General features: G+C 37.9%; 1 protein-coding gene across 11 annotated transcripts in view; it reads right to left on the reverse strand.

Annotated features, from left to right (window-relative positions):
• Positions 1 to 12,715, reverse strand: part of LOC137862403 (contactin-6-like) — a 144,840-nt gene that overhangs the window by 57,433 nt on the left and 74,692 nt on the right. For 7 of the 11 annotated variants that reach the window (XM_068694470.1, XM_068694467.1, XM_068694471.1 and 4 more), the window contains exons 1-2: positions 6,387 to 6,467; positions 1,267 to 1,470 (exon numbers count right to left, since the gene is read on the reverse strand). In XM_068694470.1, coding sequence (XP_068550571.1) covers positions 1,267 to 1,320 — 54 coding nt within the window. In that variant the 5' untranslated portion in view covers positions 1,321 to 1,470; positions 6,387 to 6,467. Of the gene's footprint in view, positions 1 to 1,266; positions 1,471 to 6,331; positions 6,468 to 9,074; positions 9,171 to 12,715 lie in introns of those variants that run through there. The other 4 variants (XM_068694462.1, XM_068694460.1, XM_068694461.1 and 1 more) reach the window with 2 other exon arrangements.

The raw sequence follows: 12,715 nt of genomic DNA on the forward strand, positions 1-12,715 counted from the left end.
AAATGTGTAAGCTCTTTGCATTTGAGAATTGAAGCACATAACTTTATACAAGTTCTGGATGTGCAATTTTGATATTTGTGCATTAACATTTCAGTGAGAATTCAGGGTTCAGACCTCTTGTTAGCTGTTAATAACCAGTGCCTATGACTCTGGTAACTAAGTGGTCACTTCTCAGGATGCCAGGTAGTTCTGAGTACAAGAGAAAATTCTGGGTTCCATGTCCGAAATAATTATGGAGCATAAAGTTCCTTAACATAGCCAAGTGCGAACTTCAGGCTTGAGAAAGGCTGATGTAATTGGATGTAATGATCACATTCAAAAACATCAAACATTTGATACACCACAGATTAGCTAGTATCAGTTTAGGGCATTTGATCTTGCAACAGGTATGGGATTGCTTTAAAACTTTTTTTTTTTTCTTAGCCAATATTTTTTTTTTTTTAGCCAAAATTCTTAAATGTGTATGAATCTTTTAGATTGAAACAAGAATAATGAATACAAATGAGATTCTCCCTCAGTATCCTACACGAGATCCCACACAGAAAATTAATGATTCCTATTTTATATTAACAGGGACCCAGCTAATATTCCATGTTATTTTTCAGTTTCCTGGAGACTGCATGTTTAGTACCCAATCCAGGGGCTAGCAGAGTGAACAGGAGAAGATTAAAACTAACAAGTGAGAAAAAGAATAAAGAAGTATGATAAGAAAGAAAACACACAGAAGAGATCTGAAGCATTTATGATCTGTTTGTACAAAATAATTAACTTTTGAGCTTTGGAAATTATACTTTGTTGCAGGTGACTTGACTGCTGAATAAAACAGCAGTCTCTTGGCAAAAGTTTTGTTTATAAAACTACTGTGCATTATTATTACAAACATAACATTGAATAGATTTTTTATTTTTTTTTTTTACTGTTTGTCACCGTTGGTTTGCAAACAGTGCAAGTATATTGAAATTGAGGTGAGCAAACTTATAAATCCAACTTTGTGTAATGCTTTCCCAGGTACATGCTTCTCAATGTGAGCATTTAATTCAAAGCATTGCTAAAGGTATTTGTGTATGTGCAGGTGAGTTTCTCACCTTAACAACTCACTTTGAAACAGCTTTCTAGAAGTGAGATTTGAGCAAAACCTAGATTATAAATTCAGAAAGCTTTACCAAATTTAAGCCTCAATACAGGCACAAATTACTGCTAACTGGAGGTGGACTGGTTACAGCCTTGTGCTGCATGCTTTCAGCCAGGCATGCCAGGATAGCTTACCATCGCTGCGGAGAATGAGAGGAGTGGGTGGCCCCTGCACACTTTGCTCTGCATCAGAGTTGGTCACAACGCAGGTGTAATTGCCCACATCTGAGGGCTCTACTTTAGCGATGTACAGATTTCCTGTCTCTTGTGAAACAAAGCGCCGGCTATCCTCCTGAACATACAAGGGATTATTGTTGAAGATCCATGCGTAGGACAAGCCTGGAAAACACCAGATACACATTACACATCCTTTCCAGCGCTGCTTGCTTCCTCTTAGCATTTAAGTGCAATATTGCCAGCTGATAGAGCGAGTCAGTTACAGACTAGACCACAGGGGATGCACAAATTAGCACAGGCAAGATAAGCATTGCTTCAGTTTTAAACTCATTTCAAGCCACTTCAGAAGGTCACTGAAGTTTTTGTCCCCTGCTACTTTCCATTTGCCTGCTTCAGCCTGTTTTTAAGTAGGAATGGCAGTGCTGCAATGCCATAAGAAGGCTGGTTTAGTAAATAATTTCTATTTATAGCACTTTCCCTCTGAACATCAGGAGCCAACTGCTGATCACACAGTGTTACGGCTCCATTTTCCACTCTGCATATAGGGAAAAAAAGAAACAGGTAACAGAGCTTTATCATCAGATTCTCAGGGAGGGGAAGAACTCAGCTGCAGATGAATATTTTGGAGATTAATATTTGCTCCTATTGCACATTTGTTCCTTCTTCTCTATCTTTCTCATCTTCCACACTTGCAGCTGCTCTGCGCTTCTTAACTAGCCCTTTTATGCCACCTTTTTCCATAGTGTTTCACGCTGCATACCTTAATAGGTACCTCTATAATCTAGCCAGCTTATTTTATTTGACTAACCCGCCCTGACAGGGCAGAACTCTGAGTTTACCATCCAAGGACACTGCTTCTCAGAAGGGCCAAGCCTGCCGTGCTGCCAGGGGTACCCCAGGCTTCCTGCATACCCCACTCCCTAGCTGCTCCAAGTTGCTGCCAGCACCCAGCGTGGCATTCAGCAGGCTGCGCGACTGAAGTTCTGTCTTAGCAAGGCACAGTAAATCAGAAGTTTCAAAATCTACCAGTTTAGCTCCCCTTAATTAAATGTATAATTCATAAGCTAACAGCACTCTGCCAACAGCTTCATTTTTACACATTTCCCCCATCAACAATACCATTTGAAAAAGATTATTTACATTTCTTTCCCCTCCCTCAGTTGTGACATGGGTACAGTATGGTAATAAGTCTGCAAACTCCAGTAGTTTCGTGGAGTTTTATGTTATCTTCTAACGTTTTAGGTCCCTCATTAGAAATGACACGTCTCCAGGGAGCAATCAATGACACTCTCTGTACTTGGCTAAATCCTGAAATAGGCCCTGTTTTACTACAGCCTAATGCAAAGCTTTTTGGATGTACTGTAAATCCAGAAGATGCAACTGTTCCTAGAGCAGTATAATACAATCCATGGGTGTACATGTGTTTAAGCACAGAAAAGAAAAGCACCATGTTTTTGCGTTCACATGCCCAAGATACCTGAATAAAGCATCTATTCTTTATAGATATCAAGTTCTGGAGACCAGGGGGGCTTGCCATAGGGTCAATCAGCCTGCAGAGACAAGTGATGTAGCTACATCCTGACAGGTCTTCCAGAGGCATATTGCATTATCTACTGGAAACACTTCCATGCAACAAAACTGCTCTGAGTGATTGAACCACTGATAGCTGGACACCCGTTGGACTTTCATGACAGGATAGCCCAAGTAATTCAAAACTGAAGGTAACTAAAAAGTGGGGAAAAATAAGAAAAATGAATTTGACAGTTTCCTTCCCAAAGTCCTGTTCTGGTGCCGGCACTTAAAGGGCAGAGGAAATCACTGACCCACTGCAACAGGGCACCATGAAAGACTTCTAAGTCATCCCACACTATACAATCCAAATCTAGATTCCTGCCATAGGACCTGGTGGTACAGCTGAATTCTTCATGTAGGATAAGGTATATGAACCCTAATAAAATCCACCAAAGCCAGCTTTATGCTAGACAGAGCTTCTTTATGAGGTTAGTCTGTGAATTAATGGGTGAAATGAGTTCAGCTCAGTTTGAAGTTGAATAAATCAGATTTGTAGCAGACCTTCTAGATGAGCAAAAAAAAGGAGTACAAGGCCCATGCCATCACTTGTGGGGTCACATTCATTTGCATAAGTAAATCAGCAGCTGGGAAGAGTCTGGTGAAGGTAATGCTCAACAGAAGGTAGCAGAGGCATAGAAGAGAAATTTTTAAAAGGAGATAGTTGCCTGCTAATGAAGTCTAGCTAAAATGAACTTGAAAATTACTGCCACCAGCTATTTTGGTGAAGAACAAAATGTTACCTTTTAAAGCTTATTTTGCTTTCCATTTAGCCACAGGATTTTTGAAAAACAGTACTGTTGAGTTCACATTCAATGTCCTCATCAGTCCCAGAACTGTTGAATTTTAGAGGCCACTATGAAAAGGCTTCAGAAAAAGTCTTGCACAAATCTTAGCCATTATCAGCACCAATGATTTGTTTTTCCATTTCATTTTTCCTTTGTGCATTACCCTGTATGTCTGCAACTTTTCCTCTGGGGTAACTGCTTCTTATATGACTTTGAAAATGAATCAACATGCCTGAAGTAAGGGAATAGAGGTTTTTCTATAAAAGACCAATTAGTCCAATTGTTCTTTTCACTATACTTAACCTGTGAAGTTTCAGAAAGATAGACTATGTAGATGTTTAGAAGGGAAAAAAATGTTTAGGGAAGGAAGGCCTTCTAGGGGCTCTTGCTTAAGATTAGTTTCTTATGCAATACATGAGGTTTATATTTTCCCCCTTCACAAATAAAGCAGAAAACATTTCACTGGACCGTACAATTAGCCAGTCCTTTCCTCATGTGCTAAAACTGTGTAAATATATCTACCTATACCCCACTGTGCTTGAAAGGAATAAAAATGAGCTCTTATGGCATCATTCATCCTTTATATAAGTGTCTTAGAAAATGGCTTTTGCTACCCTGAAACAAATACATATACTCCAAAGCTTAGATTAGATTATGCAAAAAGACAGTTGGCAAACATTGTTACTCCTGGTTATGCCTCATCTAAGACTTATTTGTGCCAAAATCAGTGTAAAGGTTCCCTGATCACAGGTGCCACTGTGCACAATGAGAGACATGTTGGAGCAATTTAAGGTCAGCCCCTGCTCAGTAGTACTTTAAATAAGGGCCAAATAAACAGAATTTCCCTCCTCTCCCTTTTTTTAAACTTGTTCCAAAGGTAGAAAGCGAACAGAGTATGACACCCTTAGGTTACAAAAAATTCTGCTAGCCTTATGACAGCATTATACTCTGAGAACACCCCATTTCCTAGGCCTACAGATAATGACAGAATATAATGTTCACAGCACCACAAAATTTCAGGATTTTGTTCATAAAAACGCAAATGGAAGAGAGAATTAAGTATTATTGTTATAGTTTCTACCTTCAATTTTTTAATTTTACACCTATGTTAGCCTCAGAGATGAGCTTAGAAAACATTAATCACCTTCAGGTAATTAATTTTTTAATTCTATCCAGCTACTGCCTAATAAATATTATGCTGTAGCTCCTTTTCACATGTATAGCTGATTGGTCTCAGCCCAAATTAACATATTTAAGCTTTGAACACTGGAAAATATTTACTCTCTCTAGACAGTGATCCCAGTGCTATTATTGACTCTGTGGAAGAGGATGCCTTGGAGTGCACAGCACTGCCTTTACTTCAAAAGGCCTACATGTCACTGAAGGGATAATTACAGCAACATAGACTTCATTATGCATATGACAGAGCATAGGTTTGTGGTGTTTTGCTTTTTTTTTTTTTGTGCTGTTATCCTACTTTTTTATTATTTTTATTTTTTATTTTATTTATTTTAAATGCAAGACAAGTGACTGTATGGTGTCCATCTCCCTCCACTTCTCAGGGGCCCCAAGATACTAACCCCACCTCAGTTTCCAGCCAAACACTGGGCAAGTCCTGGGCTCCAGCAGGCAGAAGAAGCGCATTGCCCACGCCTGGCAGCTGTGAGCCCTTTCTCCAAGCACAGCTGGGAAAGAACAGCAGCTGATAATCACAGCTTACATACTAGTTTAGGGAATACAACATTTCAGTGCTTTTCTCAGCCCAAGCAAATTCAAATCAATATTGCTGGTTCTGCAGGAGAAAAGCTCATTCAGGCTGGTGTCAGGGAGGAGACGCTCCCCCTCCTGCATGATCTGGCAGGGAAGGATTAAAGATTCATAGGAGCATGGAGAAAGAGGAACAGAAAGCAACTCTAAACTAATGACCAAGGAACTCAGCTTCATGAAGGGAAATACGCTTCAAACTACTGCTTTCATATTATGCACGTTATCAGACGACTGTTTAACATAAAATGCAGAAGCAACATGAAGGAGTCAAAGACCCTTTCACATCACATAGCCCTGCTTGTCTCCTCCTATCCTCTCCCTATACCAGTTTCCTATGCTCTTCTGCTGGCTAAGGTCTTGGTGTATTCCTCCACTGAGGATGGCTGTACAGTTCTGACTTCCTTCAGAGTTGATTTGTTTCTTTTTATTTCAGCCTCACTGTAGTAACAGCAACACAAAAAAGCCTACAGAGTCAGCATCCCCACTTCAAGTCCTGGCAGCTCTTATGCACAAGTAAATGCAAATATATGAGCGATCCTGCTGCTCCTAACAAGATTAGCAACTTTCTTAAAGCTCTGCAGGGAGCCAGCTTGAAGGAAACAGGCATTATATCAGACTTCACTTCTAACAAAATAAATGAATAACAGCCTACCCCACAGCCTTGTGTCAAGCATTACTATTTAGGCACCAATTTCTTAATCACAGTCAGGTCAAGCTCATGCACTGCTACAGCAGTAAGACCTTCTCCAGACTTTCCTGCTCCTCCTAGATGCTTTTCTCTACTTCTTAACTCTATACAAAGCACCCTTTTCTTTTAAGTAATAAAGAAATTTTATATACTGACTACACAATGTGTGTGTACCTATATTAAAAATAATAATAATAAAAAAAACACTGACCTAAGGAACCTCAGCTAGAGAAGAGACATTTCCTAGTGAGAGAAATAGAGCTTACCTCCCCACCCTTACACTCCAGAGCCTCACTAACAAGCAGAGGAAATTCAGATGCTGAACTTTATAAGGTGTGTTAATGAGCCTCATAAATAACAACAGCGGAGGCTGAGGAGCAGCTGGTGCATGAATAGGCAAGGAGGGGCTGAGGGAGAAAATAGAGGGGCTGCACTAGGCTGGGTCAGGCAGTGGGAGGGAGCTTTGTGAGTGCTTTCTGTTAGCTAATTGCAAGGTTTTTTAATACAGTAATTGTACCTTAATATGTAAAAGATATCAAATAAACTTTGAGTTTTAAATAGTTTCTTCACAATCAGGATATTTAAGTATTAACAACGTAATACAAAAAGCTGACTAGTCTAATGATATCTGTGAAAGCCTGCAGGAAGCTTTACTTCTGTCTGTGTGTAGGAAATGGCTGGAGAGCTTGGGCTCCTAGAGTTGTGTTGCTCTCTGCAGCAAGAGGTGGGCTGCTTCGAACTCTCATTCCATTTGCCTATTCCAAATCAGGCATGTCATAGGGGAAGAGACTTAAGATAAAAACTTTTTGCTTTCTTAGGCCCTTGTCTTTCTGTCTCTCTTCCTGTTTCTAGAAGAAACAGCTACCCAGCTTCCTAGGTTAGGAGGAAGGGGAGAGACTTCAGCTATTCCTTTCTGTTCCTGCAGTGCTATAGTAATTGTACCAAACAACTGCCCCACAGAGTTTTTCTTTTTTCTTCTTTATTTAAAAGAGTGGAAAAAAGTCTTGTAGACCCAACTATTAGAGACACATTCCTGTTTCCTGTATGGAGTATATGGTTAGAGCTGGGTCTGTCATGCTGAGCAGACAGGCAGCTGGTGTCAGGGAGAAATGTCTGAAGGCCTGCAGCCATCTTCCATGGCCCTTGGGTGTTTTTCTGCCCAGTCTGTTAACCTCAGATTCCACATAAGTGTTCGTACCAGTGAAAAGTCTGCACTGGTTATAGACTGCATCTCTTAGGTTGGGTGGGAAACTCTAAGTGAATTTTCCTCCTTGATAGATTAGTATACAGCTTGTATTTTACTAATGTCAGTATTACAGGAAAGGTAACTGTTTTCTTGTTGGTACAGTACATATTTCAAATTTTTAATTACTAATTCTTGCATTTGAAGTGCTTTACAGAGCTCTTCCAATGTACTCAGTAGAAGCTGTAGCTACTGTTAATGGTCCTTTTCCTGTAGAAATTGAGTCAGAGGCAAGGGTTTCAATAATATCTATATATATGTGTATATATACACACAATCCTTTATACAATTCTGTAGAAATTTCCTAAGCATTCTGGGATAGTATACAACTTATCATTGTTCATACCATGGACTTCATTCCTATGGCATATAATTTTGGATCACAAATACAGTGTTTATGGATGACAAAAGAGCTCAGTTTCTGTTCTCTAGAGACTTATTTCAGATAATGTATTTTTCATGCCTATTGGTCAACAGCTCGCATCTTCAGCTTAAACATGGTGTCAGAGGATTTCTTCATAGATATAATTTTGTCAGTTCAATTAATCTGGAGTGAGCTCACATGTTAACTATTTATTTGTTCTGAATGTTTTCTTCTCATTCCTGTTTGTCAAATCATAATTTTACCTGTCAGCAAGAGGAAGACATATAGCTTACTGACTCAAGGATGGATGTATTGTCTTTGTCCCATTGATACATTTCAGGAACTCTTTCAAGCTCTTTGTGCCCTTAAGGACCAGATTTCACTTTATCTCCTTGATTATATACCCCTTTCATACAGCTGTAAACAGTAAGTGAACTGACATTTCCTTTCTGTTCAAGACCTGCGGGCTTTAAATTGATTGATGGGTTTCTCTACCTCTTTGATATACTGCATCTTCTTTATAGATCACAATTTACCTTCTTCTCATGGGAATTTGTCTTATAACTGTTTCTTTAAGAAGAATTGAGGAAACACTGTGCTAGCACAAAGAATACTGCAGCTACTGTGGATATGTAGTCACTCCCACTGAAAACAGGACATTCTTCATCTCAGAACTGCTGATTCTTTCAGTCCAGAGTAAGACAATTTCGTAACACTGCTGTTGATATTTTCCCATTTAATGTACATTTGCTTTTCCAGGGTGAAATTCACAATCATCTTTAGCTAGTTATTAGGAAACCGTAGTTCTTGCTCCCAACTCAAAGGATAAGAAGCAGTTTGAATCTGGGTCCCAAACACTCACAAAAGATATTTTTGAATGTGTTGAACTTGCAAGAGTTGTTGTTGGTGGTAGGAAATCTCAAAAGATCATTCTCAAGAGCTTCTTGCTTACAGGAGGTGGAAAAATGGTCCAGAAGTCCCTTCCAAACTAAATTTTTCTATGACTTTAAGATATCAGAAAGAAGAGAATCAATATTAAAGAACAATACCAATTTTCATGTCAATCTAATGCCACTCATGACAGACTTTGGTACTTTGCTTGTCACACACAAAGCAATGGCACGTTCTAGTATGTCAAGTAACTGTAGAATAAAAAAAGGCCCCTTTAGAAGTTCAAACCCCAATGTTCCTTTAAAAAATTGAAATCTAAATTTGTTATAAACCTGTACTCTTCGTTCACAAATAAATTCTAGTGCTAATCAGGTGGGGAAGTGTATAGGCTTCTTCTCTTGAGCTGTAAGAACCGATCTTTATTCAGATTGCACACAATTTAGTTATTCATCATACCTCCGTAGTGCGGTGGAGGACCACAGAGCAGAACCACTCCTTGTCCTTCTCTGACTGACACTGTACTTCTCGTCTTCGTCTCAAAATTTTCAAGATCTTGCAAGAGAAGAAGAAAACAACTGTGTTATGACCTGTCAGATTTATTCCTAACTATAGTCCAATCTATGCTATGCTTCTAGATAACTCAAGAGCATATATATTCAATAGTATAATAAAATCTCAGCATGTGAATTGACATACTGTATGGAAAAATAGCTCATCCAGCCTAGTATCTTGTCCTTTGGCAAAATAAATTAAATACCTATTTATAAAGCACTTATACCCCACAAATGAGTTTGTATTACAATCCCCCATTGCAAAGGTAGCATATTAGTTTTTCTTTTTCTAGCATCAGATTTTATTAGTCTTAATCTGCAGGAATAGGGAAAAAAATGTGTTGTTTCCTTTTTTATAGCAATTAAGAACAGGTGCACACTTCTATGTACACAAATGATAATTAAACATTATCAGGACTCTCACAGTGTTTCAATGATGATAAAAGTATGTCATATTTTTAATGAGTCTGTTCTGTCCTAAAGCTGTCTGCAGTAACTTGGCATGTTTTAATTGACTCAAATCAGTTTTAGCACTGGTTTTAAAGGGGAAAATGAGAATGCTTTCAATAGAAAATTGTGTTATGGCTTAGGGGATCTGTGTAAAATGTTGATGCCTTGTCTCCCATAGGTGATTGTTATGGCTATAATTTTTTATTTATTTTTTACTGAATCTAACACAGTCTTTTTTGCTTTCTCACATTTCACTAAAATGTAGAAGTCTTTATAAGTCTCATTTCTTTTAAATAATATTTCAGTTACAAGACATACCATAATGTGCTTTAATTATTTTTTGATCCAGTTCTCACATTAATGAGAACTTATTACTTTGTCAGAGCGTGTTGGGAAATACATTCAAAATATGTTTTAATAAAATAAACAATATCAGCTTCATTTTAGAACTCTTGATATCAGGCTGGTGTGCTGCCTGCCTTAAGCCTGTTTTATTTACCTTGCTACAGATTCTTGTTTCATGCAGCTGTTCCACTTTTCATCAGCTGAGCAACTACCTGATCCAGAGTTCAATAGAAAGAAACAGTTCTCGTTGGTCAAAGCAATAATGATTACTACCTGTACAGGCTCAGCTATTTATGTCAATATATCAATTTTCTCCCCCTTAGTTGAACTTTACAGAGCTAATTTTTCTTTTCCTCCTCTTCATCTCCTCTATATTGGTCTCCTATGAAGACATTGTCTACTCAGAGGTGACTGAATTGAATTAGGCAGCTGTAGCACCTCCTCACACTGTCATAGCCACAATAGATGGTACCTGTCGATACACAGGGAAAGTGTTTTAAACTCTGATGTTCTTTTAATTGCCTGCCAGCTAGATCTCTGCCTTGCAGTCTGGATAGTCCAAGTTTTATATATATATATATTAGTTTTATTCCCTTCTTTAATACTGATGGGCAGAAGGAGGGGGGGAGAGCAATGGTGGATGGATGTAATATGACTTATTAGCCAGAGTTTTGATTCATGTGTAAAAGCTCCTTACTTATCCTATCTATGTGTGGATTTATTACCTGCTCTGAAAATTCAGTCTGAGAAAATTAATCAACTTTCCTTTTTTTCTTCCCTTTTGGTTAAATGGTTTCTAAGAAGGAAAAGTTATATTAAGTAGAAAAAAAAAAAGATTATAAAAATAAAAAATGTGCAGACCTTTTTATTCAGATTCTAGCAACAAAAATATTCATACTTCCCATTCCTAACACTTTCCTGTCATTGATTTGCTAATACAACACAGATTGTGCAGTTCCTAAGAAAGGCAAAAAAAAGGGACAGGGTGGGAGGGTGGAGGAAGAAAAGGAAGTCCAGTGCCACAGTAGCAAATGTTTTCATGACAGTTCAGAATTTGCTATAGAAAGCTTTACAATGAAATTGGGACAGATTCTGGAAAGTAATAAGTAGCTGGTAGCAATTCTTAGTTTAATGTCACAATATGTCATCGTACCATTTTATTCACTTAAGAAACTTTGTCACCTGTCCATGTTCCTCTATTAAAATAACAGCTATTATTCCTGGTTTAAATACTGAAAAACTGAAAAACTAGAAGTACTTGATGTCGTATGGGTTGCATTATTTTATGGTTAGTAGGACTACTTTTGATTACATGTGGGGAAAATTTGGGCATTGTCTTTCTAATCTACACAGTATCAAATTCTGTATGCAGGAGCCTGCTTTCATAGCACATTTATGGCTCAGTTAAACAAAGCAGCTCAGCCTTTCCTAGTACTGGAGAGATTTTCATCCTGTTGTGCTTACTAGTGAATCACAGGTATAGAAAAATAGATACGGAGGCTGATCATTTAATCTATTCATCTGGTCTATGACAGGTATGAGTGTACATATATCCTTCCTAAGAGATACTTATTTAACCTGTTTTTAAAGACCCCCAGGGACAGACATTTCCTTTAGACAGACCATTCCAGTGCTTGACTCTGGACTTCATACTGCATCTTTAAGCAACTCCCACCTCCTGAGATTTAATAGATCTCAACAGGAATGATCTTTCTTCATTTAAGTGAAGTTGGATTTGATAGATAATTGTATAAAATGAATGTATTAAGTATCTCTTGAATAAAGATTAATTGCATAATAATAATAAAAAATCTCTGAAAGAACAAAACAACATAAAATGAGTAAAATCATTATGGGAATCATTCTTATTTTGTTCTTCATCTTTAAGGGACCCTTTTTCAGGCAGGCTACATCTCCCATAAAATACTATGACAACTCATTCAGAAGAGATTCAATAATGAGTAACAGAATTGTCTGTCTTCAGTATGTAGCCCAGGATGATAAACAGAGGAATGGTGTGGACCATCAAGAATAATGTTTCTTTTGGCTAGAAGCAGTCTTTTCTGCCCAAAAGAATTTTGCTTCCATTTTTCCTCCTCAGTGTGTGTCTGTATTTCCAGTGATTAATTGCAACCTAAAATGTGTTAAGTGTAAAAAAGAACTTGAAGATGAATATAAATGTAATAGCTTACTCTGCTCTTGTTACTCTGAATATCTGGCTGCTTCTCAAAACCACATCTTTTTGTCCTGAGAAGGCATTTACACCAACAGAGCAAACCCAGTCCATTCGCCCTGTTCCTGTTACCTGGCATAACTTCATAACATAACATGACATAACCTAATAAAGCATAATGTTGCTTGTCAAAAAGAGTTTCAAAAGATAGCTTAGATCAGGTGTTTGGCACACAGTTACATTGCTAATATGCATTTAGGAATACTATGACTATTTAACAGATGGTATATTTGCTAACTTCAGTGTTTCTGCAGAGATCTATAAATAAATTATCACCTAGTTCCTCCATATTTTCCCCTATTCTTTGTCTGTATTTATCCCACTTTATGAGTGTCCTCATGCTGCCCTGCTCTATCAGCTACAAGTTTTAACAAAAAAAAAATATTTTCAACATCATAGGTGTTGTCAGGTTACTGTTGATACAGCACAATTAATCAGCTGGATGTGATAATGAGGTCATGCAGGCTAAGAAAAATGCACAGGTGAAAAAGTGATTCTTCACAGTGAAGAGTGAAAAT

Source organism: Anas acuta, chromosome 11 (genome assembly GCF_963932015.1).
Source record: "Anas acuta chromosome 11, bAnaAcu1.1, whole genome shotgun sequence".
Classification (NCBI taxonomy): Eukaryota; Metazoa; Chordata; class Aves; order Anseriformes; family Anatidae; genus Anas; species Anas acuta.